General features: G+C 39.5%; 1 protein-coding gene across 3 annotated transcripts in view; it reads left to right on the top strand.

Annotated features, from left to right (window-relative positions):
- Positions 1-620: 620 nt before the first annotated feature.
- The window catches only part of PATL1 (PAT1 homolog 1, processing body mRNA decay factor), a 37,328-nt gene continuing 10,498 nt past the window's right edge, over positions 621-27,450 (top strand). Inside the window, exons 1-12 of one of the 3 annotated variants that reach the window (XM_051963887.1) lie at positions 622-767; positions 4,119-4,230; positions 11,049-11,263; positions 11,592-11,669; positions 12,037-12,231; positions 13,143-13,244; positions 13,911-14,000; positions 14,286-14,500; positions 14,884-14,973; positions 21,625-21,808; positions 26,372-26,495; positions 26,845-26,942. In XM_051963887.1, coding sequence (XP_051819847.1) covers positions 753-767; positions 4,119-4,230; positions 11,049-11,263; positions 11,592-11,669; positions 12,037-12,231; positions 13,143-13,244; positions 13,911-14,000; positions 14,286-14,500; positions 14,884-14,973; positions 21,625-21,808; positions 26,372-26,495; positions 26,845-26,942 — 1,518 coding nt within the window. In that variant the 5' untranslated portion in view covers positions 622-752. Of the gene's footprint in view, positions 768-4,118; positions 4,231-11,048; positions 11,264-11,591; positions 11,670-12,036; positions 12,232-13,142; positions 13,245-13,910; positions 14,001-14,285; positions 14,501-14,883; positions 14,974-21,624; positions 21,809-26,371; positions 26,496-26,844; positions 26,943-27,450 lie in introns of all 3 variants that reach the window. The other 2 variants (XM_051963888.1, XM_051963889.1) reach the window with 2 other exon arrangements.

Here is a 27,450-nt window from a genome sequence, read left to right as displayed (position 1 = left end):
CTACTAAGGATTCTCTATATGACTTTGTTAGCACGTGGACGTTTCGTTTGGGGCGCTAGAAAGCTTCTTCCCCCCACCCCCTCCTCCTTCTTCCACTTTTGTCTCTGAGCCAGCCGGGCCGCCGAGGAGGGGAGAGAAGGCGGAATGGAGGGTGGGAGTCTGAAAGTCCGGAGCAGGGCAGGCAGAGGACGGGAAGGATTCTCAAGGTCGAGGCAAGAAAGCCAGCCTCTAAGTGACCCCCGCGGGGCGCTGTCCAGTGACGATCACGCGGACTTCCCCAGCGGACTGATGTCTCGTGATACGAGCGCCGGCCACGCCCCAGACGGGGAGCAGCCGCTCGCCCCAGGGAATACAACCCCGGGTTGAGGCGAGGGAATGGGGGTGGGGAGAAGCCACGCGCAGAAGCAGAACTGAACTCTGGGACCTATTTGTCGCCGACCTCCGAGGACTGCGGAGCGCCAGATCCGGCCCAGCGCAGCCGCACGAGCGGGGAAGGGCCCTCCCTCTCCCCCTCCCCCTGCCCTCCGATTCTCCGCGGCACAGTGCAGCGCGCCTGCGCACGCCCCTTCGCACGCTGGCACGCAAGCGGCGTACGGCGGCGGCTAGGGGTCGCGAGCCGGCGGAGGAGTGGCGGGCGCGCGCGGAGGAGCCCGGGGCGTCGGACGCGTCTTCCCCCCCTCCCCACGCCTCCCTCCCCATCCCCCTCCCGCTCCGCCTCCTCCCCCCCTTCTCCCTCCCCCCTCCCCCCGACGATGTTTCGCTACGAGGTGAGCGCGGGCCACCGGAAGTGGTCCCCCGGGAAGAGGGGGAGCGGGTGGGGGTCAGAGGGAAGGGGGGACCCCCACCCCGGGAGAACTGGGTGGGGGAGAGCGGGAGGGGCCGGGCCCGTTACTCCCGTTACACTACCGACCGACGCCCCGGCCTGGGAGCCGCTGCCCCGCCTGAGGAGAGTGGGGGTCGAGGTGGCTGTCCCGGGGCCTGGGGGAGGGGGCTTCCTCTATAAACTTGGAAGGCCCTAAAGGGCCTCCTCTGGGACCTTGAGGGGCTCCCTCTATAACTTTAAGGGAGTCCGGTATAGTCTGGAGGACTCCCTGTATAACTTTGGGGGAGTCCCTCTGTAACCTTAGGAGACTCTGCTAACGTTTTGAGGGGCTACCCTGTAACTTTGAAGAGCTACAGTGTAACTTTGAGGGGCTACAGTGTAACTTGGAGGCATTCTTTCTGTAGCCTAGGGCACTCCCTTGGGTCTTGGGGACTTTATTCTAACTTTGGGGATCCCTTCTAACTTTGCCGAGTCCTCTTGGTAGCTCCTGGAGCCTTGGGGTGGGGCTGAGCCCTGGGCCGGCTGCCTCCCAGGCTCTTCTGATCCTGAGGTACCAAAGGGAACAGGTGCTGAAGGGTAGGAGGACTCGGAACCCGCCCCAGGCCTTCCATGTAGACTTGACCGCTGGGGTCCTAACTTTGAGCTGCCTGCCTAAGGCCGGGAGCGCCTGTGGGAATCCCTGGGGAGCCCTGTGCTGTTGAGAAGCTCCTGTGCCGTTGGGGAGTTCAATGCCGTTGGGAGCTCTCTAGGGAGCCCTGGGCCGTTGGGAACCCTCTGGGGAGCCCTGAGCCGTTGGGAGCCTCCTGGAGAGCCCCATGCCACTGGGGGGCTCTTTGGAAGGACCCCCTTATGTGCAGATTATCTTTAGGTTCTAGCTTGGAGGGGTGGTGATATTGCTTCTAAGCCCTTTAGGAGTTTTTTTCTGGGATTTGCATCCTCCCTTAGGCTTCCAGCAAAGTTGGCAGTCTTCCCCAGTACTTCCCTGGGGAAAGAAACCTGTGGGACCCCCTGGTTCTGGTGTCCTTCTCCACCCACCCACACAGGCCTTTGTGGCTCGGGCCAAGAGCCCTGGTCTCCAAATTAGAAACCAATCTCACCCAGGCCCCTGGATTTCTTTGTAGATGACTTTACAGCAAGAATTTCCATTTCATCAAGCCCTGGGAACAGCTTTAATCAGCATTGTGTACCAACACCCTCATTTTACAAGGAAAGAAACTTCTGTCCAGAGAGCTTAGGGGATTTAGGTTCTCAGTGGTAGCAGACCTGGATTTGAGATCAACCTAACTATAAATGCCTGCTACTGGAAAGAGCATCGATTACAAACAGAGAACCCTATTCTGTGGCTTACTATTTATTTGTGTTACCTTGGGCAAGTCTGTTCTTCAGATACAAAACTAAAAATTAAACATCCCTTACCCTTGAGTTTAAATGCAAGTACAGACACAAAGTGATTTCTAATAGTGATGGGAAGAGATGGAGGGAAGGATGGGCAAATATATGAATGAGGTGAAACTTAAGCTGAGCTTTTAAGGAAGTTAGACACTCTTTAAGAAGTTCATGTGAAGAGGGAGTACATTACAAATAACATACTTGCCAGGCCTCAGTTTCCTTCTGAGTCCAGTTTAAAAATTCTGTGATCCCAAACCTGGTGATTTTAAGCAAAGCAATTGACTTCTCTGAATTTTATAGGATTTTATATCTAGAACTAGAAACAATTTCAGATCCTTTATTCCAACCTCTCTCATTCTCAATGGATGAGGGAACAGGGGCAAAGAAGTTAATTGACTTGGACAAAAATCACACAGATAGTAAAGTGGTAGAGTTTGAATTCAGACCAAGGTCCTCAGATTCCAAGACTCATCATACTTTCCACTGTACCACATTGCCTTCATCTTAAAAATGGGGAAATACAGGCTTCTTTGCCCTCAAGAAGCTATTTTTCAGCTTGTTAGACACCTCTTGTATTCTGTGATTCTAATAATTATTATTTCGCATTTATATAATGCTTAAAGTTTCCCAAAACACTTTACAAATATCTCATGTCGATGCTCATGACAGCCCTGGTAGGTAGATATTGTTATTATTCCTTTTTACATGGGAAAAAACTGGCAGGCAGAGATTGTGATTTGCCCCAGCTTACAATGCTAGTAAGGGTTTGAGAAAGGTTTTGACTCAAGTCTCACTACTACAAATCCAGGACCCTGTCCAATGTACCACTAGGTTAGAGAATTGGCACTAAATCTCTGGTTCATTCACCCCACTAGAATTGGCAAGAAGATTTCCCTGGAGGCGTAATACAAGGTTCCCCAATTACACTAACTTGTGATGGACTTTCAATGATTGCAGAAATGAGAGGGGAATAATTAGGCTGTTATTTTTTAAAAGCAGAAATGGTTAACTGAAAAACAGAGGGGAATAAATTCATTTGCCTTGCAATTTTTTTGCAAGTGTGACAGAGATGATTTATCAAGATGTGCTTTGTTGGAAAATGGAGTGAATTATGAGGCTGAAAACTTGTTATAGTGACATTTTTGTTTTCTTCGTTGGGGGGTGAGAGAAGATTTGGAAATATTTAAAAGTAAGGAGTGATTGAGAAATAAATGAATGGTGCAAAATAAGTTTTTGGGAAAAAATACCTAAAATGCAGAGCCAGAAATGTCATATAATTAACTTTCAATTCCTTTTGCTACTTAAACCACTGAAAAAGGAAGTTGAGGATTAGTTTCATTGTGATTTGTAGCAGTTGAGATTTAAGAAAAAATCCCTTTACTAGAATTATGATGAAATATGTCAAATGATAGTCAAAAAATATTGCATACTGTAAATAAAGACAAAGTTGGAGTTAAATAGCACAGACACTGTCAGTACCAGACTATTTTAAACACACGTGTCATCCTTTCTGCTAACAATCAAAAAGTGATACTCTGTCAGAGGCAATCAGACTATTAAGTAATTTAGCTGGGCTGTTTTGGAAAATGTACTTGTCAGGACCTTGGTGTAGTGGGTTTGAAGTATTAGAAAGTGTCTGTGGTATCAAAAAAATGTATCAATAAAACCAAGATTTCTGATAAGAGAAATCCTGGGAAGAAAAGGGAAATAGGATGGCTACTGAAAGAGAAGACTGTCCTGAAAGTTGATTCAGTTGTGTAGAAGAGAGACCATAGTCACCATGAAAGTGAATGGACGACATTCTTCAACAGAGAAGACAGTTCAAAGTGGTCTTTTCAGAAGTGAAAATGAAATAGGGGTGTGTAGACTTGTCAAGTACCATGACACTTGTTTCTTATTTCTTTAGTCCCTAGAAGATTGTCCTCTGGATGAAGATGATGATGCTTTTCAGGCTCTGGGGGAAGAGGATGAAGATATTGATCAATTCAATGATGACACATTTGGAGCAGGTGCAGTTGGTAAGTTAACCACCTCACATTCTAAGCATTCTTGCACCTCTTCTGAGGCAGATGAAAATCACCAATTTAACATCTCTTGTCTTGGGGCTCAGTTTTGCTATTAAACCAGCCTTTCAGAAAGAGAGACCCTGCAACAAGTAGAAAAATTAATTAAAATTAATTTCAATTTTGAACTGGATTTGAAATAATTGAGTGATCAGTGGGCAATGGAGCTCTTTGGACTTAACTCTCTTAGAAGTGAGAAGCAGTGTTTACTCATCTTTTGATCATGAAATTAATGACAAAGTAAGTATAATGATAGTGACAAAATTAGGATGTAAAAATATCTGTAGGAATATAGAGTTGAGGCATTTGTGCACAAGTAATCCAAGACAAGGTATAGTAAGAAACATACACACACACACACACACATATGAGCAGTGAGGAAAGAGAAGAACGTGAATAGTGGTGAATGAGGCTGAGGCTGACAGGAGAAAGGAAGACCTTAGAAGATATTCTCTGCACCTTTCGATATATCTTAGATTGAGATGAAGACAGAAAAGTGAAAGAGAATTTAAGGATGGGAATTTAGTTGTGTAAATTCCATAGAGAGCTAAGGAATTGTTATGAGCACTGTTCTGGGTTCCAGCCAGAAGAACCTTAAGAGAAAGGGACTAAAGGCCTTCTGGTGGAGACAAGCCAAAAGGATGCTGTGCTCTAAGATGTTCGAGACTGGTATCGACCAGGGTGAAGGAGTCAGAAGATAGAGTCTTAGGGCAGAGAGTTGTCTGTCATTTTGTCTTGTCTTTATGATGATAGCATTTGTAGACAGCTAATGTTACAATATAGCACAAAATATTGAGTGCTAACATTTAGAGCCATTTATCTATTAAGAGCATGTTCTGTTTTCACTCTTTCACCAAGTTCTTCAACATTAAAATGAACTATGACTGAATTGGTTTGTAGATATTGCATTATTACATCTTTAACCTTTAAACCATAAAAAGGATGATCTTTGCTCTCTGAGTAACTTTCAGTATTGTTCTGGGCAAAGATATTTACTTAGAATATGTTTTCTCTAAAAGTGGGACAGATAATACATTGTAAGGATATTTAGTTTATGATATTTAGCCTTTCTCTCTCCCAACCCTCCACATAGATACTGCTGTACCTCTTAGAACAACACAAAGAACAGAATGCAGAAATAAAAGAGAATTAAAATTATTTCCTCTGAGCTTACTTGCTAGCCTAGAGAGGAGGTGTGACTAAGGAAAATTTTTCAGTCCAGAAACTTTCAGTTTCAACAAACCAGAAAAAAAAAAGGATTTTCCAAGATGGGAAAATCTTTGAAAAAAACTTATAAGAACAGACTAGAGTTAAAAATCTGTTGGCAGATTTTACACATACATACACACGCTACCTCTCTTCAATAATAAAAAAAGCAGCATCGTGTAAATATCATCCATTACAATTAATGATCTCCTTTAGTTTGTTTTGTGTAATTGTTCTATGTTCAAAGACTCAGCTTTTTTGATTGATTCACCTTGGCAGTATTAGTAACTTTGGGTTACCGTGGTACCAAGTATCAGACTTCCTTTAGAAAATAGATGATTCTGCTCTGTATAGAAGTTAAATTTTTGTGTTATTTTGGAGTAATAAATTCGGACAAGCAAAAGTTTTAAAAAGGCAATACTTGTGTACCAAACAAACTCAGATAAGTAGCTGTTTGCCTGTCATCTCAACTTTCTTGAAATTGAATATTTCTTTACCTTCTAAAGTAAGAGTCTCTTTCTTGGGAACTGTGATTGTCCCCAAACTAAGTGTCCATCTCTCCTGCTCTTATCCATTGCTCCTTGATCTTTCAGGGTTGACCTCAAGGCCACCTAGGTTTACCATCACTGCACTGATGGGATTGTCTTAAGTCCAAAAGCAGCTCAGACTCTGAGAGTCTTAAAGGCAGTATTTTTTGATTGGAAAAAAAAAAAAAAAACCAGGCCTTGATTTAAGTGACTTAAGAGTACAAGCTACCTTTTCTTCCTCCTTTTCTTCTTTCTCCATTTCCTTCCTTCCCTCTTCTCCTCCCCCATCACACCTCTTGTTTTCTTCTTGACTTGCAATGCCACTTGTGACCTACATGGATTGAGGTCAAACTTTTTTCATATCTGAGGAACTGCATTCTTTAGACCATGTGAAAAGTATAGAGAGTAAAATGTTACCACACAATGTGTGCACTGGAGCTCAAAATGCTACACACTGTTTTCAAGTGATTTATATATTTATTGAAAGAAAGAATGAGAATGGTATGGTTATAGTACATTAACACTATGCAAACATGCCTGCTTGATTCAGTATTAAATATCTAATTTTTAAAATAGAACTTTCTCACCAGAGGAGTTAACAAACCAGGGATTTTATTCTTTTATTCTTTTTATTATAGAAAAATTCCTTTCATGTCTCACCCAACTATACCTCCTGATTGGGAGAAGGAAAAATAAAAATAAGGCCTTGTAACAAATATGCATTGTCAAGCAAAACAAATTCCTGTATTGCCCATGTCCAGAACCATAATTCTGTACCCATAGTTCACCTCTCTTATTAGGAAGTGGGTAGCACACTTAACCATCAGTCTTCTGGAATCATAAACTTAACAGTTTGAAAATATTACTCTTCTTTTCAGTCTTATTTGGTACCCAGATAGAAGAAGTGGGATTTTAATGGGGAAATGGCAAGTAAGATGTGTAGTGATACAAGGAGTATCATGGCCTGAAATAACTCGTTATTTACACAACATCTGTGTTACAAATACTGTCTTTTCTGTAGATATTGCAGCCAAAAGTTAGTACCATGAAAACTTTGAGAATTTGTAGCTAACTTTGTCAAATTTTTTACTGTAAAAAGGGAGATAATAATGAAAATTCTCATTGGGTTATTTATTCTGATAAACAGGGAGTTGTTGAGCAAGCCAAGGAATCCAGTATGAGTGGCAGGCACTTACAAATCTGAATGCATCTGAAAACACATTTGGCATATTTTTTCCAGATTTGCCATCTTTGGTACCAGAATAAACTGTTGTTTCAGAGTCAGTGAAGGTCCTTTGTTTCCTGACTAATGTTTCCTAAGCTACAATGCTTTCCATTACATTGTGGATAAGAGGAATGTTGTCAAATGTAGTTTTCCCATAGTTATAAGGTATGGGAAATTATTTATTACATTCTAGGCTGCATTGATTTACTACCTATAATCATTAATGATTATAGGTAATTATTTCTTTTATTTGCAACATTGAATTTTATATTGGTCCTTAAGAAAAGGCAAAAGAGGAAAAAAAAAAAAGTCAAGTTAGAGTAATGCTATATCATAAAAATGTAGAATTGGAAGGAATCTCAGAGATCATCTAGTTCAAATGATGCCTGAAGAAGAACTTGACCACTCGTCAAGCAGTGATGATCCAGCCTATGCTGGGTGGTCTCCACAAAGGGGGAGCACAGGCCTTGGCAAGCTTTAATTTTCCCCTCCAAAGCTTCTGTCCATTGTTACTTGTTTTGCTCCTTGGGACAAAGTAGAATGAAGACAATACTTTTTCACCGAATAATCCTCTAAATATTTGAGTCCCCTAAATCTTGTCTTGTCCTGGCTAAACAAATAAATACATCTTCTTCAGTCTTTGGCGTGATCTCAAGGCCCTTTACCCTCTAGTTGGACACTTTGCAGCTCAGGGTTGTCCTTCCTAAAATGTGACAGCAGAATTGAACACCACTAACTCCAGACATGGCTGGCCAGCTTGTAGGGTAGCAGAAAACTTAACTTGACTTTCCTGGCCACTGTTGAATGTTGCCTCATATTGAACTTGTGGTCTAAAAGGTATAAATCTTGTTCAGATAAGCTGCTTTATGAGTAGTCTCTGTTCTTGTACTTATCAGTTTAGGTGATATTTGGTTAGGTTCAGATGTAAGGAATTTATATTCATCTCTATGTGGCTGAGTGGAAAGAAGACTGAATTAGGAACTTAAACCTGTTCTAGTTTTGGCTCTGCTTTTTCTTTTCAATGAGTTTCTTGTAAAGTGTGTTGCTCTAAGATTCCATCTATAAAATGAAGGGCCAACTCTAAAAAGTTATTCAGTGTGGTACTACATAAGATCAAGTATAGAGAGAATTAGAAATTTCTCTTTTGATCTCTTGTCCAAGACAGACAGCATTGAAAGTCTGTCCAGACAATTTAATCGTGTATCCACAAATTTAATACAAAATATGTAATGTGTACAGTCAAAGAGAAATGTCACTGTATATTGTGAATGGATAATAATCATTGTATATATTTAAATGGAGTGGAATTAGGGGGAAAAAATGCCGTTTGTTTTTGGTTCTTTATCAAAACCTTCAGAGTAGAAGCAGAAATTTCGGGAGCTCTTTGCTGAATTGAGGTTAAGCTTGACAAACTGGTCTGAGAAGACTGTTTCTCATAGATGTAAGAATGGAATGGTTATATTAAAGAAGCTTTGGCAGAAGGAAGGAAACGTGGTTTGGGAAAGCTAAGGTGGGTGGTGATCAGAGTTCTGGTCATCATGAGAGTGAAGTTCAAAGACACAGGGGTAGCATAGTGGTAGCAGCAAGAAAAAAATGTCTGGTAGAACTGTCCCAGATTGAGAGTAGAGGGGTGCTAGAGCCTATGAAATTGGGAGTTTAAAGAAACATATAAAGTGTTAGAATAGGTAGGAAAAATTCTTTCTGGCTGAGAGGCTCAGAAAGTAGCTAAGAATTGGACAAGCAAACAGGGATAGGGAGCATTCCAGGCAAAGAGAATAATTTGAGTAAAAGCCCACAAGTAAAGAATTTCAGAGCAAGATTCCATATTAAGTAGCAATTTGGTTAAAGAGTACAATGTTCAATCAGGAATTGTGGCTAATAAGGATGGAAAGATTCATTGTGACCACCCCAAGTTAGGTAGAGCCTCAAGTGAGAATTTGAGCTTTCTTTACTTGACAGAAGGGATCTTCAATGATTTTTGAGATGTGAAGGTTCATTCATGATCAGAGCTTTTGCTTAGAAAGATTAAATTGATAGCAGTAATTAGCTGTTAATGGACTCCAAATTGCACAAGTTATTATCTCCTTTTACTCTAAATCTACACAGGTTCTGGGACTTCTGAGGTCTTTGAAATCTTGGATTTAGTATTCCAGCAACACAGAACTCACAAAAATAACTGCATTTTGCTCCCCAAAGAAAGGTATTTAATGGATATAATCAAGAGCATTTTATTAAGCATCTGCTGAATACCAGGTGCTGTTCTGGTCACAAATATAAAGAATTCTTAGTTTACACATAATCCATAGGCTGAAGGGGACCCTTAACTCAACAACATAAATCTCTCCATGATAAATTCTATATGATAAAATTTATATTTCTTAACCTTACCCTTAAACACAGAAAACACAGTTTTCCCAATAAAGGGAGCATTGAGTGTTTATTTTGCTTTTGTCTTTGTATTTCAAATATTTAACACCGTATCTGGCACATGGTAGGCATTTAGTGCATGTTGATTAACAGAATGACACTGTTACCTCTTCTAATTCTTTTGGACTCAATCCACATGGACCAGAGTTGGGGATGGGGGAAAGGGAAGAAAGAGTCCAAAGGAGACAGAGGCAGAGTGTGCTTCTGCTATGAAGCTCAGCTTCAGGTTAGAACATATCTGAGCCAGCAAAGAGAGCTAGGAAGGAGACCCAGCATTCTATGGGCTATGGGGAAGAGGAGAAAGAAAAATGAAAGCAAAGTTTCCAGACTCCTGCTCTGCAGCCACAGCAGGCAAGAGAATGATGGGGAAGATTATGGGCCAAAAGTCGAGAAGCTGTGTCTCCTTTTAGTCATATTAGATCACAAAAAGATGGGCTATGTGTTCTTTTTCAGAAACACCTACTTTAGAGATGATACAGAGCTCATGTAAGTTGAAAACTGTGCCATCAGAAACAGTTTAGAAAGGAAACTTACCTATTAAATTAGCTCAATCATCTCCCTTATCTCAGTAGATTTTTATTGATTCAAGAGGGTCCTGGTCTGTCTCATAATAGGAAGCTGCCCCCTCAACTGTGACTAATTGAGGGACATTCCTGTGCTACTGGAAGCTTGGTGGAATAAGAGCAGGCTTTTCTACTACTCTCCTTCCCTTTCAAAGAGCCAGAAAGCATTAACTATTAAATACAACATTGCCAGCTTGTGAAACTGCAGATACCTCATCATGTGTCTATATTTGGGGGAGAAGGGAAGGAGAGCTTGAAGGCAGGTCAGTTACTTAGACGTTTGTTATAATGGACACACAAAGTGGTGAAGCTTGGAACTAGCCATTAGGAGTAGAGAAAGGGAGCTGGTTGTGAGAGATTGTAGATATAGACTATTTTGAAATGTAAAACTTTACAGTTAGTGGGATGGAAAGCAAGGGAGAAGGAAAAATCCATGAGGACTTAGACGTTTTAGACCTGGGTAATGGGAAAGATCGTGATAAATTAAGGGGCATAAAGGGGAGCAGATTTTAGGAGAAAGTTGAATTGTACTTTAAACATGTAAGTTGAGGTATCGATGCAATAACCTGATGGGAACATGCAGAAGCTCATTGGAACTTATGTAGTTCAGAAAGAGAGGTCAGGACTAGCTAGAGACCTTTGGGACTCTTTCCCCTTAGTGAAGTAGAGGTAATTCTGAAGGAAGAAAAGAGAGCATATACAGATAAATAAGAGATCCGAGAACAACAATTTATAAGCCTATAAACCTTAGTCCCTTGATGATTTATGAAATAAGATCTTTAGTGCTTTTGTTAGTTGTATTTCATCTTTGTGGTTTTCTTATAGATGATGATTGGCAGGAAGCACATGAGCGCCTGGCTGAATTGGAAGAGAAGCCAGTGGCAGCAGTTGAACAGACAGGCAATGGGAGCACTGATGAGATGGACTTACTGGGAGACCATGAAGAAAACCTGGCAGAACGACTTAGTAAAATGGTGATTGACAATGAACTAGAGGACCCGGCGATCATGAGGGCGCTGCAGACTAGGCCTGTTGTACAGGTGAGTTGATCCCCCAGGCTCTAAGGCCTTCTGAAGATAGACCTTTCCTGATATTTCCACCCAGGCAATGGAACTGAATGACGTCTTAAGCTTTGTAACTTTTTGTTGTGCTGGTGTTCATGTTTACTAAAAGTGAATACAAAGTAAAAGATAGGTGTAGTGGTAGGCCTACACAAAGGCCAAGTGATGAAGTATGTTTTCTCAGATTGAACTCTCTGAATCCTCATTTGGGTAAATAGAATAAACCAACCAGGGAATTCAAATTGTTCCAGAGTTCCAACAATTGCTCATCTCTTCCTTTTTTTTTTTTTTTTTGGTTAAACCACAGCCTGGAGGACTCAATTCTAGCATTTGGGATGGCTCTGCAGTTCTAAGACGAATACGAGGACCACTGCTTGCTCAGGTGGTTGTATAATTATGTATGATCCAGAGTATACAGTTTACTATTGTGAAATATATCATCGTTTTAGCAAAATGTGGGAAACTTTAGTATGTCCATGACTTGCATAGTATCTGATATGTTGAGTCCTTAAGACTCACTTCAGCAAACATTTATTAAAGTATGTTGAAATGTGAGATACAGTAATGGCTAAAAAAAATCTAGTCTAGCATTTGTCTCCCCAATTTGGGGTATTCTTTTTCACTGCTTTAAAATTCAGCTTGACCATTTACTTCTATAATTGCCACAGCAGATCATATTTATCTCAAAATGTTTTGGAAATTTCTAAAGCACTCATGTGTCCAGTTTTCTAATTCCTCTGCTTTTCAATCAGGAAATGCCCACAGTGTCTGTGTTAGAATATGCCTTACCTCAGAGAACCCCACAGGGCCCAGAAGAGGAACGGGACCTTTCTGAGCGGGCATTACCAAGACGTTCAACTTCTCCCATCATTGGGAGCCCCCCTGTCAGAGCAGTTCCAATAGGCACCCCACCTAAGCAGATGGCTGTCCCCAGCTTTAACCAGCAGGTAGGTCTCACTCACACGCACTCAGCCCAGGCTATTGGGAATCTGGGCAAAATCATTTAGTGGATTCGTTCTGGGCGGAGGGGGGGAAGATTTTGGTAGGCACTGAATTAGAAAGGAAAAGAGCCAATTTAGAGTAAAAAAGAGAAAGATGCCCCTATTATCCATTGCTGCTGCTGCTGTCTAATAATTGAAAATAGATTGGTTACCACTTAATGGTTTTTTTAAAAAATATTTTGGTGACTATCCAAAACACTGCCAGATAATTAAAGGCTGGGGGGAATGGGAACACACAGTGCTGTCCACATCCCTTTGTACCCTTAAGATATCCCTGCTTTCCCTAGAGCCTGTGCAGTCCTGTTCCATAGACTTTCCTCCACCTGAAACCAGCAGCTGAAAAGGAAGGCCCATTTGGAAGGTATGGGGGGAGGGAGGTGCTGGTATGGCCCAGCCAGGATCACTTTTATCTGAAACAGTCAAAATAGTGACAGTGTTTATCATGAAGCTGCTGAGCATAGAGGCCATAGCAGAATGTCAGCCTGCAGAATGGGGCTTAGTTAATCCTCCAGCTTTCTTCTCCATTCCCTATCCCAAACTGTTTACCAAAATGTGCCATCAAGGGAGTGAGAATTTGCAAGTCCGAGAATTTGCTAGTACCTCCCTCAGCATGGAAGGGGTGGGGATACTGGAGAATTAGCTAAATCTTCCTCAGCTAAAATGGGCACATTGTTGTTTATGAGAGAAATTTCAGGAGGACCTTGATTGAACTTGTTCAGAAGCAGGGCCATTGATTTCCATTTGACTTCTACATGAAAATCTGAGGGGAGGGATGCTTAGAGTAGGTGAAAGGCAAACTGACCTGTACTAAAGTCCAATTCTATGGGTTTTTTTTTTTTTTTTTTTTGTCCTGACAGATTCTTTGCCCGAAGCCTGTTCATGTTCGTGCCCCAATGCAACAGCGATATCCTGCTCCCTATGGTGAGAGGATGTCTCCAAACCAGCTCTGTGGAGTCACGGTATTGTACTTTGCTACTCACTGTGTGTGTGTTTATATTCTGAACCATCTTTTGCTGCCTATTAACCACCATTAGATACTGAACTTGGACATGTCTTCTACAACCTCTCTACTTCAATTTCTTAATCTCCCAAAATCCTAAGGCTTAGTATGATTCATGCTGCTCAATTATTTCTCTTACCTCAACTTTCCCTTCTTTCCAAATCCAGACTATCGATTTGCTCACCTTTTAGAACTCAAGCAGTGGGAGGCTGTTGTACCTAACTTTCAGCTCATCATCGCCTGCAGTTTCCTTAGCAAATGATTTTTTGGGCCTTATATAGCCTGCAGGTCAGACATTCCTCATCCTTGCTTATAGGAGAAACAAGAGATGGAATGATATTTCAAGATATAGAAAGAGAAAAGCTGATTATTTAACATGTAAAGAAATGGTGAAAGAAATTGATCATTTTATATGATCTGCAGTGATGTTATAAATATCCAAATAGCCCTTGGCAGAAAAAAAGGTTCCCCACCCCTGTCCTCCGGGATAGCTTGAGTATCTTAAGCTGTTAAATTTATATTATTTGCACATGACCCAAGTATATTTTATGTTTCTACTGAGTGTGTTTTATTGATTTTTTTATTTGTTTAAAATACACTTCAGTTTTCCATGTTTCCTTTCCAGAACTCTTCCCTTCTGGGCCACCCATTCCCTCCCAATGTCACACCTGTTCTCAGCCCTATTCAGAGAGCACAGCTTCTAGGAGGAGCACAGGTAAAACTGTGGCTATCTTTTCCTCTTGCCAGATGGGGTTTCTCGCTTTCTCGCCTCAGGATGTAGTATTTGGGTTGTTAGTATTCTGTCGCTCCTTAGCATATTTTCTGCTCTGTTTTTCCCAGTAAAGTTATTTTTAAAAATTATTTATTTAGTCTTTTAATTTTTCTCACCAGCAAAGCTAATGATGCAGAAAATACTTTCTGGTAGATAAAAGTCTGCTGCTCTTTAACATAAAGTCCTTTGTAGCTGAATTGAAGATTTTGTCTCCGTTTATACCCGCAGCCTGGACGGATGTCTCCCAGCCAGTTTGCTCGTCTCTCTGGATTTGTAAACAGTCCCCTTGCTTCCATGAATCCTAAGTTGCTTCAGGGAAGGGTTGGGCAACTGATTCCTCCAGCTGCTGGCTTCCGTGCCTTCTTTGGCGCACCTCCACCAGCTACACCACCCCCAGCACAGCAGCATCCCCCCTGCCCAGGACCTCACCTGCAAAACCTAAGGTAACTCTATCTGATGCTCACTGGATTTCTTTTCTATTTAGAGAGTATAGTGCTCTATTACTTGGTCCTTGTTACTAGAGCGAGAAATTAAGCAAAAAACATATTCTTGCTAGCCCTTCATTCACTTGTCAAGACTGTTTTTAGGAGATGAGTATATGGGATTTGAACTTTCATTGTCTTTGATATCATTTCACAACCAGCTCTCCTGAAGTCACTGAAGACTTTTGTAACTCAGTGTCCTAAAATGATGTTCATTTATAAACTTGAACTACATTAGCACCATTTGTCAGCTAAACGAGGAGCAGGCAGAGCAGATGACTCTCCTAATACAAGAATGCTTCTTATCATTTGGATGACTCTTAGAAATTTTTTTCCCCCCACAGACCTCAGTCCCAGATGTTCAGACCAGACACAACTCACCTTCACCCCCAGCATCGTCGACTCTTACATCAGAGACAGCAACAGAATAGAAAGTGAGTACCAAATTCTCCTGAGTGTGAATGGTGTTAATAGAAGGAATTCTACTTTCCACTGACTGTTTTCACAATTAGGGAATCAACAATAATAAAAGTAATAATAGCACTGATATAGCACTTTAAAGTTTGCATTATCCTCACAACAACTCTGTGAGTTAGTGCTATTATTATCCCCATTTTACAGATGAAGGAAACTGAGGCAAATCAAGGTTAAGTGACTTTAGTCAAGGTCACACAAAACTAGTAAGTATCTGAGGTTACAAGTCAGGTTTCCTGAAAATACATTAGTTCCTTTTGTATGAAAGAAAAGGGAAGAAAGAATAGGAGAAAAAAGGAAGGAGAAATGTCTAATATTTCAACTGGGCAGTTTTACAGTGCCCAGATATTCAGTTGTGAAAATAGAGTTATTAGACAGTGTGGTCTAGCCTGAAGAGTAGTGGACTTAGATTCTGAAGACCTGGATTTAAATGCTGGTTGCAGCACATTTGAGCTATGTAAGTAACCTTGGGCAAGCCACTTAACTCCAGAGACTCGGTTTCCTTGATTTTACAAGAATCTGGTGTTAACTTAGACTACCTGCCTTGCAGAGCTTTTGTAAGAACATTGCTCTGAAAATCTTAAAACATTATAGACATGGAAGTTATTATTGCCATATTCTACTTTATAAGAATAGTGAGCAATGAATGAATGAATTTATGAAATTTGTTGAATCACTTAGAAGAAACATTCTCTGTAAATTTGAATTTTAAAAATTACTTGTAAATGCTATAAGCTTCATCTCTAATTTTCATAAGTATTAATATTAAACTAAAAAATTCATTTTTTTTAATTTGTAATTTCTCTTTTATCTTATAGCCTTTTATTTTTCAAAATACACGTAAAGATAGCTTTCAGTATTCACCCCTGCAAAATCTTGTATTGTGCATTTTTCTTTCTCCTCCCCCAGATGGCAAGCAATCCAGTATAGGTTAATCATGTACATTTCTTCCAAACGTATTTCTACATTTATCATGCTTCACAAGAAAAATCATATTAAAAAGAAAACAACAAACAAAGCAAACAACTACAACAAAAAAGGTGAAAATACTATGCTGTGATCCACATTCAGTCCCCTTAGTCCTCTCTCTGGCTTTCTCCATCCTAAGATCATTGGGATTGACCTGAAATCACCTCACTGTTGAAAAGAGCAACATCTGTCAGAATTGATCATCACATAATCTTATTGTTGCTGTCTACAATGTTCTCTTAGCATCAGTCCATGTAGGTCTCTCCAGGCCTTTCTGAAATCAGCCTGTTCATCGTTTCTTATAGAACAACAATATTCCATAACATTCATATACCATAACTTTTTCAGCCGTTCTCCAGCTATTGGGCATCCACTCAGTTTCCAGTTCCTTGCCACTACAAAAAGGGCTGCTACAAACACTTTTACACATGTGGGTCTCTTTTCCTTTTTTATGATCTCTTTGGGATACAGATTAAGTAGTGACACTGCTGCATTAAAGGGTATGCACAGTTTGATAGCCCTTTGGACATAGTTCCAAATTGCTCTCCAGAATGGTAGGATCCATTCACAACTCTACCAACAATGTTAATAGTGTCTCAGTTTTCCCACATCCTCTCCAACAATTATTATCTTTACCTGTCATCTTAGCCAATCTGATAGTGGGATCTCAAGTTGTGCCTGACAGTCTTTAAAAACAGATGGTTGATGTTCACTCTTTTGATCCTTTTTCACACTGTTCACTGCCTGCTTAGTTCTGTTTCTGGTCTCCTTTCTGGGACCTTGCTCACCTGCCTACTTGATCTTTAGCACCTCCCATTAGCTGTGACTTTTCTTCTTGCTAGCATTTCCACAAGCATGGCAGAACACAGAATTGCGTGGGAAGCATGAATCTATTTGTTTGAGTTCCATATGCTACTTTGAAAACTGCCCTGCTTTTTCCATGCTTTCTTTTTGAACTTGCTTGTGCACTTATGAAAATATTTCAGTGGCACTAGTTCTTTCTCTCCCCCTTCTCTCTGTCTCTCTTAAACTCCCCACCCATTTATAGAAAGACAAGAGCCAGGGAAGCATGCCATGACTCTATTTGGTGGCCATATACAAAGTCAGGCTTCTTTGTATACCTTGAGAGTGTCACCTCTCTGTGAAGCTTCGTTATGGATCCTCCCCAAGACATGCTTGCTCATTGCTTTGACTGATGTTAGCGTTGTATAAATTGTTCTCTTAGTTCTGCTCATTTCATTCTGCATCAGTTCATACTAATCAGGATTTTCTGAAATCATCTCATCTTTTTTTTTTCCTTTTAAACAAATTTCCATATTTGTCATCTCATCCATCTTATGCTATGATTAGTTCAACCATTCCCTAGTTGATGGCACTCATTTATATAGCCTTTGTTTTTCTTTTTTTTTTCCCTTTCAAATATCACTTTAAAGATGAGGAAGTTTTGTTTGTGGCTATTCCATGCCTGGTCTATCTCTCCCTCTTCCCTCTGCCCTCCCATCTCCCATCCACATTTGTTTCTCTGTTGAGTTTAATACTGCAGACTCTCTCTTTTTCAGATAACAGTGAGATTGATCTGATGTTACTTTTCCAAATGCCGTTTTTCCATGTTTGTATACTCTTCTCACATACCACAACAATGAGAAATTCTTCCTCCTTTTTATGCTAATATACTCTTCCTTCCCTTTTCCTCTCTTAAAACTCTCAGAAAGAAACAGTATACCCCCAGGTCTTCTGTTTTTCTTTCTGTATTTAACTTCCTCAATACCCTTTGAAGATTAAAGTTCCAGTGGGACATTTGTTTATTCTTTTCAATTAGAATATTAGTTCTGCATCAACATACAACCCCTTTTAGTTGCTCAAATAGATTTCCTTTTGTATTTCAAAGTTCCTATTCAGCTTTGGTCTTTTCATCAGAAATACTGAAGGGTCACTTTCCCCCTCAGTTTTGCAGAATAACTTATCCTTGGATGTTTAGTCTAGTCTAGTCTAGTCTAGATTTTGGCTGTGATATTTCTAGATTTTTCTCTTGGAATTTTTTTTCCAAGAAATGGTCAGTGGATTCTATTTTCACTTTGCCCTCTAGCTCTAAATAGATTGAGGGCATGATTTCTTGAAGCATAATATTCACGCTATCTATCTTTTCTATTTCTTTATCTGTTTCAGGACTTGTACAGCAGCTTAGCTTATTCTTCTTATCCAGACTACACATAGCACCAAGAATTACTGTCCTTGAGTATTTCTTTGAACACATTGCTAATGCGGTTCCTTATAATATTTTGAACTGAATAACTTCTTAGCTAAACTCCTAGGAAAAAACTTCCATTACTTCCATTTTATTACCTCATATTATGTCTTAACATTTGCATTCTGACTTTTGATCACATCATTTAAATGAAATTACCCTATCCAAGTTTACCAGTGACCTAATTGACAAAACCAGTGGCTTTTGCTCAGTACTTTAACCTTCTTGACTTGTCTAGTCTTTGATGATATGAACCATTCCCTCCTTTTAGATATTTCTCCTCTGTGCACTGATATCTCCTGGTTCTCTACTTCTGTGGCTGTTCCTTAGTATCCTTTGTAGGATCTTTGTCTTTATCTCAACCCCATGTTGTTTGTTTTTGGAATTGAAAATCAAAGTGATGTCATGATTTTGTGATGTCTATACAGTATGTCTGATTGTGGCTGATTAAACCAATCAAGCTCCAAAACTCTGGGCTTTATAAAGTGCACTTCTCTGTCACAGACTATTAAATAGACCTGTATGTTCTGTAGGTGTTTCAGACGCAATATGTATAAAATAACTCAAAAAACATCTATCTTCATAATTTTCTTATTCTATTGAGATCGTGACTTTTCTTTAGTTACTTAAATTCAAGACTTTTATGGACATATTAACCCTGAATTATACTCAGTTCTTTGCTATCCCTCAAATCTTATTTATTCTCTGCTAAGTCTTATTTATTCTTTCTTCACAATTGCCTCATTTCCTTTTTCTCCATTCATGTAATCACCACCCTACTTCAGGCCCTTACTACCTCTCACTGGGATTATTAAAGCCAACTAATTGGTCTCCATACCTCAGTTCTATCTCCTCTATAGTCTATTCTCCACAGTTTCCAGACTGATATTCATAAAATACAGATCTGACCTTGTCACCTCCCTCCTCAAGAAACTTGAGTGGTTCCTTTTATCTCTAGTATCTTATATTGACACCCCTACTTAGCCTTTAAAATCCTCCATAATCTGATTTGAGCTCACCTTTCCAGGTTCCTTGCACATTATTTTCCTCTACACAGTCTTGTGTTCCATCTAGACTAATTTATTGCTTTTCCTTGTATCTGACATTCTTTCTTTTATCCCACCTCATCTGATATTCTTTCTTTTATCCCAGCCTTTTTGCATTGGCTGGCCCTCTTTGGAATGTTCTCTCCTCTGCTTTGTAATAGAGTCCCTAGTTTTCTTCAAAGCTCAGCTCAAATATCACTTTCTGCAGGAACTCTCCTCTTCTCCACATATTGTCTCTCTGACTCTCGTATTTCTCTTGCATTCACCATATCAGTCAAATGAGCCTATGTTAATGCTCATATAACTTTCCATCCTTGGCCTTTTGCACATTCTATTCACACCTTCATGGAATCACATTTCTGCCCTTCAAAGGAACTTCTGCTAAAAATTTTTGGCTACTTTTTCCTCATTATTTCCAGGAATGCCTTGACAGATGTATAGTTATCATTCATTATATAGGATGTATTTATGTATATGTATTATTTTGTACTATATTTTTAAATAGTGAATATTCTATATACATTCTTGATTGACTACAAAAATTTTAGGTATTGTCAAATCTAATCTTTATGACCAAGTGACAGATGTTACAACTTGTTCTTGTTGGTCATACAGTTCAGAGAATGATATAGCACTTATTTATGTGCTTAAAGAATCTCAATTTTGAAAAATTCTTTTTCTTAATTTATCACAAAGTTCTGGAGAAGGGAGCCAAAAGATTTCATCTCCACTTTACCAGGAAGATAATGGAGACTTGAGTTATGAAGAAACAATAATTAGCTCAATGCAAGTTTTTATAGGTTGCCTGTGTACCAGGGCATCATGGTAAGCTGCCAGGTATGCAGAAATAAAAAGTAAATGGTCCATTCTCTCCAGGAACTTAGCTTTTACTGATTCACATAATAGTAAATGATAGATCGATTATTTTCAACTCAATTTTCAAACATTTTTTCCTTATTGCCTATACTCCTTTTTATATAGAATATTATGCAATTGTATTCTTTTCCTCTTAAAATATTTTTAAGATTTTTAAAATTTTTAATTTATTAATTATAAAATATTTTTATGTTCGCCACTTAAATGTAAAACAATTTGTTACATTTTTAAATTTTTGACTTCTAGATTCTCCCCTTCCTCTCTTCCCCTCACCCCCATTGAGAACGCCCATGTGAAGTTGTACAAAATATTTCCATAAAACTCATGTTGCAAAAGAAAACATAGATTTCCCCCCAAAAGAAAATCTTCAAGAAAAAAAAAGTATGTTTCCATCTACATTCAGATATAATCAGTTCTTTCTCTGGGTATGGATAGCATTTTTCATCATAAATCCTTCAGAGTAGTCTTGGGTCAATTGTATGCAATTATATTCTTTAACTTAAAAAATTGACTTCTTTCTAGGAGTTCATTCTCACTACCAGAGGGGAAAATATTTCCTATGTGTTGATTTTTATTATTTTAAACCTTTTTTGTTTTAAAATTTTGAGTTCCAAATTTTTTTGCCTCCCACTAGCTCCTCTTTTCCTCATCCTCATGAGAAGGCAGGCAACATGTCAATTATACATGTAAATCAGACAAAACATTTCCATATTAGCCGCATTTTCAAAAAAAGTAAGAAAAATGAAGGAAGTGAGATAATCATACTTCGGTTTGCACTCCAGAGTCCATCCTTTCTCTCTCTAGAGATAGAGAGCATTTTTTCATCATGAGTCCTTTGGAATTATCTGACATCATTGCATTCATCAAAATAACTTAAGTTTTCCACAGTTGGTCATCATTACAACATTGCTGTTATCATACACAATGATCTGCTGGTTCTTCTCACTTTACTTTGCTTCAGTTCATGTAGGTGTTGCCTTGTTTTTCTGAAACCACTCCCCTTGGTATTTTCTTTTAGCACAGTAGTATTCCATCACAGTGATATACCACAACTTCTTTAGCCATTCCCTATTTGATGAGCATCCCCTCAATTTCTGATTCTTTGCCACCACAGAAATTGCTGCTGTAAATATTTTTGTATATACAGGTCCTTTTCCTTTTTTAGAATAAACCATTGGCTCTGTTCTAAGTTTACTTTTTTCCTTTTCTCAGTTTCTACCTTGTTTCTAGTATTTCAGCTTTATATTATCTTCTAATCTCAAATCCCTTCTCTCTTGTTCTGTCAGTATTCATAACCATGCCATACTCTAGCCCTGGATTACTCCTGCCATCTGCCTTCTTCACTTGTGCTCACATGTTGTTGGGGGAAATTACTCAAATGAGCTGACGGTTAGAGGCCTATTAATAACATCAAAACAAGGTACCCACCAATTCTAAATCTTTGAGTGAATTAAACATGTTTTTCTTTTCCTTAGTCAGCATCGAACTATAAATGGTGCAGCTGGGGATCGAGGAGGTCACCGAAACAACCATCAGGAACAGCTTCGAAAGGACCCATATGCCAACCTTATGTTGCAACGGGAAAAGGACTGGGTTTCGAAGATCCAGATGATGCAATTACAAAGCACTGATCCCTACCTGGATGACTTTTATTACCAGGTACATGTTATTTGCCATTTCTTTGTATATCTCTCTGGATCCCTAACTGGTTATTTTAACTAATTAAATACTTGAATGAATTTATGATTTTACTTATACAGGACTCCTTTCAGTGATGAAATATTGAAACCTATACTTTCCTTCTTACCCTGTGAGACCCCACGTACTGGAGACTTTCTAGATATTTTAACTTAAACTATTGGTACCGTAACAGTATTTAGGTGGTCTGTTATCCTTCTCTTTTTCTACATCATTGACTCCTGTTTCCAAATATATATATTTCTTAGACAATAATGTTATTTTATGCCTCCTTCCAAAAACAATTATCTGTGAAATTTTCTTTTGAAATCCCTGACTGGATCTCGACTTGATAAATTCCATTTTTCAAGCTGAATGTGGGTATTGGATGTAATAGAATGATTTTTTGTGCACATATTAGTTATTTTCAATAGGCCCTTTTAGTTTAATACATCAGGTCCTTTGGGCATTACCTTTGCTCATCGGTCTTCTTCTGCCAGGGAAGAACACTGGCAACCTTATCTTAGATGACTCAGCTTATTTGGAGGCTGACTTTTATTCAAGAGTAAATGTCTCATTCCCCTATTTCACATCCTCTAATCCCTATCCACCTCCATCCTGCTTCTACTGTGTTCCACTTTGTTCTTCCCATTCCTCTGTAATGCCTTCCAGAATTCATTCCTTCCTTGATTTTCTTCATTTTAGCCCTTTTCTTTTTGTGTTCTTCCCATCTTCTGCTCTTTACAGAGACATGATTACACCTAGATAAAACTGCATCACTGATCACTGTCTTCAGCATCAGCTATATTTCTTTTGTCCCACCCTCGCACACTGGTTCTTGGAAGGAGTGTTAGAATACTTCATGCTCTCTATGGCCACTTTTAGATTCTCCCTTTGAATTTATTCATCAATTTTCTTCCTTTATGCCACTCATTCATCCCATGTCATTCAGGATTTTTTGTCAAGATGTTCAGTGCTTGCTTCAAGTATTTCTTTATATGCCATAATATCTATATAAAAGCTCCCTTTTTCTTTTTTTTAATAGCTTTTTATTTACAAGTTATATGCATGGATAATTTTACAGCATTGACAATTGCCAAATCTTTTGTTCCAATTTTTCCCCTCCTTCTCCCCCACCCCCTCCCCAGATGGCAGGATGACCAGTAGATGTTAAATATATTAAAGTATAAATTAAATACAAAATAAGTATACATGACCAAATCATTATTTTGCTGTACAAAAAGAATCAGACTCTGAAATATTGTACAATTATCCTGTGGGCAGACAAAAATACAGGGATTGGGAATTCAATGTAATGGTTCTTAGTCATCTCCCAGAGTTCTTTCGCTGGGTGTAGCTGGTTCAGTTCATCACTGCTCCATTGGAACTAATTTGGTTCATCTCATTGCTGAAGATGGCCAGGTTCATCAGAATTGATCATCATATAGTGTTGTTGTTGAAGTATACAAAGATCTCCTGGCCCTGCTCGTTTCACTTAGCATCAGTTCTTATAAGTCTCTCCAGGCCTTTCTGAAATCATCCTGCTGGTCGTTTCTTACCGAACAATAATATTCCATAACATTCATATTCCACAATTTATTCAGCCATTCTCCAATTGATGGGCATTTACTCAGTTTCCAGTTTCTGGCTACTACAAAGAGGGCTGCCACAAAGCTCCCTTTTTCTAGGAACCTTCAGTATATATTGATGTTTCCAAAAAATCTTCAGCTTCAAATTCCTCAGGTTTTTTTCATTCTATCTCAGCTATACATGGGATCCCTCACACTTTTTACCATCACTTACAGAATCTTACCATCAAAACCTGCAAAGAAATTTTTAGGAGATAATACCATCTTACCATTACATATCTCCTCATGTCCTACTACTAAAGTTATTTTAATATACCTAAGATTTACTAAAGCTAAACCTATTCGTATCCTCAATTCCAAATTCCTTCACCCCTTAATGTTCCAATCCGTTGCTCCTGTTCTAATTTCCTTTTTTTCCTCTTCTCAGTTTCTACCTTGTAGTTAACCATTTTGGTTCTATATGGTCTATTCCCTCTTATCCTGCCAGTGTTCATAACCTTGCCAAACTCCATTCCTGGATTACTACTGCCATCTGCCTTCTCTTCTCCTCTGTAATCTTAATGGAATTGGAGAAAACCATTCAATCAAGCTGACCAAGTCTACTAGTTTTGTTTCCTAATCTCAAAGTGTTTTCACCACAGCAAGTTAATTCTTTGACTCCAACCCTAATTGATTCTTATTTACCACAGAAGCAATTCAGGGCTTCTCTCAAACCTTCCACACCCCCACCTCGTCCTATCTTCATTTTCTAGCAGATTACCTCAATAAGATTTTGCTGTCTCGTCTTCAGTCTTTATCATCTGCCCCAAGATGAATATAAACTGCTTGCATTTTTGTTTTTCCTCCCGATTATTTATACCTTCTGAATTCAATTCTCCCTGTGCAACAAGAAAACTGTTTGGTTCTACACACATATATGTATCCAGGATATACTGTAACCTATTCCAACATGGAAAGGATTGCTTGCCATCTGAGGGAGGGGGTGGAGGGAGAGAGGGGAAAAGTCGCAACAGAAGTGAATGCAAGGGATAATGCTGTAAAAAATTACCCTGGCATGAGTTCTATCAATAAAAAGTTATTTAAAAAAAAAAATCATCAGCCCCACAATGTGCCTGAGCCTTCAGATCTTATCGTCCCCTCAGTTTTTCTTGCTATATTTTTCCTACCTTCTCCTAGGAAAAACACTTTTCTCTCATCTTTGGCTTCCAGTTCCATCACTGACATCTTCAGTTTTCACTGATCACCACATTGGATCATTGTCCCCTGTGATGGCTTTGGGGCTTCATTTTTTTTCTCTTCCAGGATCTCTCCGTGGCATTTGATATTGTTGTTAACCTTGGATCCTCTCTTCTCCTTGTGGTGGAGCCTTTTCTTGGTTTCCACCCGCCCAGCCTCTCCCCATTCTCTGTAATGAACATCTTGCCCCTCCCCTAATGGCCACACTCAGAACTTTGTGATGGGCTTCTCCTTTCTCTGCACTCTCACTTTGTGCCTTCAGCAGCTCCTGGATTTAACTGTCACCTTAATGAAGATGACCCCAAGATTTATGTTTCTAGCCCCGCTCCTTCCTAAAGCTCACTCCTCGTCAGTTCCATTTCAATTAATGATTTGACCATTTCAAATAGACTAGCTTCTCAAGCTCACCAAATCCGAGAGAGAATCTCTTCATCTTCCCCCTGAAACCACCCTGCCCCCAATTTCTGTCAAGGGCATCATGACCCTTTTGGGTGTAGCTGGGAGTCTTCACTCCTCACCCCATGCATATTGTCAGGTGCCAGCTCTTGTCATCCCACCTCCACACCACTCTTAGACCCATCTCCTTTCCACTCAGGTGGTCCCCATGCTTCAGGCCTTCTCTTATTCAGATTGGTGAAGTAGCCTCTGATCGGGGCTCCCTTTTCTGTCTCAGCCCCTTTTCTGTCTTGTACCCAGTCCCCAGTCATTTTCCTAAGGACAGACTTGAAATAGTACTTCCTACTAAGGACACTAGGGGGCACCATCGGGCACAGAGCAAAGGTCCTAGACTCTGACTGATTCATCTCCCCAAGTTCAAATCTGGCCTCAGACATGACTGAACATTTGCTTCAGTTTCCTCATCTCCAAAATGAGTTGGAAAAGGACATGGTGAACCATCCCAGTATCTCTGCCAAGAGAAATCCCTAATGGGGTCATGAAAAGTTAGATACAACTAAATACCAACTGAACAATTTCTCAGTAAAATTCAGGGACCCCTTTTACCTTTAGTTTCAATATTAACTCAACTATTTAGTTTTAAAGCCTTTCACAACTTAACCTGAACCTGCCCTTTTAGTTTGGTGTCTGTGATTCCTCTTCCTGTCCTCTGGTTCAGTCAGAACCTGGTCCTAACACCTCATCTCCGGGACACTACCTGTCTTTTGGAATATTCTCCTCCTTCATCTCTTCCTCTTCAAATTCTTTGTTTCCTTCAAAATTCATCTCAAGAGCCAAATTTTATATGAAGCCTTTTCTAATCTCTCTCAGTTGCTAGGACACCCTCCCCCCATGTTCTCTTCTATTTATTTTGTACATTTTATTTTGTATTTGTATGTGTTGTTACCCTCTTAGAATAGACTCTCTTGGAAATTATGAGTTTACTTTTGTCTTTATGCCCTAGACTATGGCACATAGTAGTATTTACTCATGTTTGTTGATGGATTAGACCAGTCACAAAGTAGACAAAAACAAAATGTGGAATATCAGTAAGGTGAAGACTCTGTTTATCTGTTCTTCTGAATCATTAATGTTAAATGGACAAGGCACATGTCAATATGCAAAATTATAATTATATTATAATTTTACTTTGAAATAGATTTTTCATCATATCTGTTTTCTTTGCCTTATACATTAAAAAAAAAAAGTATTATGTCAGTTGACACAAATTAAATTTCAGGCCTTCTGGTATTAAAGATAATTTGGAATCCTTTCTGTTATTTAGAACTATTTTGAAAAACTGGAGAAACTCTCAGCAGCTGAGGAAGTACATGGAGATGGCCCCAAGAAAGAACGTACCAAACTGATCACCCCCCAAGTGGCAAAGCTGGAGCATGCCTACAAGCCAGGTGAATAAGGGTCTCATTATCCTACTGAACTCTTGAATTGGAGGCTGAGAGTATTGGAGGTCGTGCCAGGGCTAAGTAGGTTGGAGCAGTACGGGGGCCTACATAAAATACAGCAGCCAAACATTAGTGGCAAAAGCACATTTCCCATGACCCCTTATTAAAATAAAGAGTGAAATATTTTCAGTAATCATCCCACTATGTGTTAAAGTTTGCATAAGAGATTATTGGGAAATCTATTACTCAGAATTGGATATAAGACGATTAGTTTTTTTTTTCTCATAGTTTAAACCTGTCTGCCAACATTGTTGTGGTTGTTTTGTTTTTATTTTGTTTGTTTGTATTTTTGCAGTGCAATTTGAGGGCTCTTTGGGAAAGCTTACTGTCTCTAGTGTGAATAATCCCCGGAAAATGATTGATGCGGTGGTAACATCCCGGAGCGAAGATGATGTAGGTGTTAGCAGAGCTGTCTGTTTACAGGGATCTGGATTATCACCTTTTCTTCTTCATGTCCCTATCAGTGCCATACAGCAGTAGGGGGAGGAGGGGGGAGAGAAAAGGGTTGTTATTTATCTGACATCTGTCTAGTTCTTGAAAGAACTTCATGATTTCTTTGCTTCCCTCTCCCACCCTCAGCTTTGTCTCTCTTTTTTTTCTGTCTATTTTTCTGTCTCTTCTTGTCAGTCTCTGCCTTGATTTCTCTCTCTCCCTCCCTCCTTCTCTCTCTCTCTCTCTCTCTCTCTTTATCTATCTATCTATAGGTTTGTGTGTGTGCATACACACAGATTGTATATGTAGTACATGTGTATGCACTTCCTCTCAGTTATATAGAATGTTATGTCCTTTGTTATATCTCTGCTTGGGCACTGTTGGTTCAGCTGTCTGTATTTCTTTCTGTGGTATTGTCTTCCATCTATTGTTTACTTTTGGCAGACAAAATCTCCTTGTTCAGTTTAGT

Source organism: Antechinus flavipes, chromosome 6 (assembly GCF_016432865.1).
Source record: "Antechinus flavipes isolate AdamAnt ecotype Samford, QLD, Australia chromosome 6, AdamAnt_v2, whole genome shotgun sequence".
Lineage (NCBI taxonomy): Eukaryota > Metazoa > Chordata > Mammalia > Dasyuromorphia > Dasyuridae > Antechinus > Antechinus flavipes.
The sequence above is the reverse complement of the archived record's forward strand: the minus strand, read 5'-3'. Positions and strand labels throughout refer to the sequence as shown.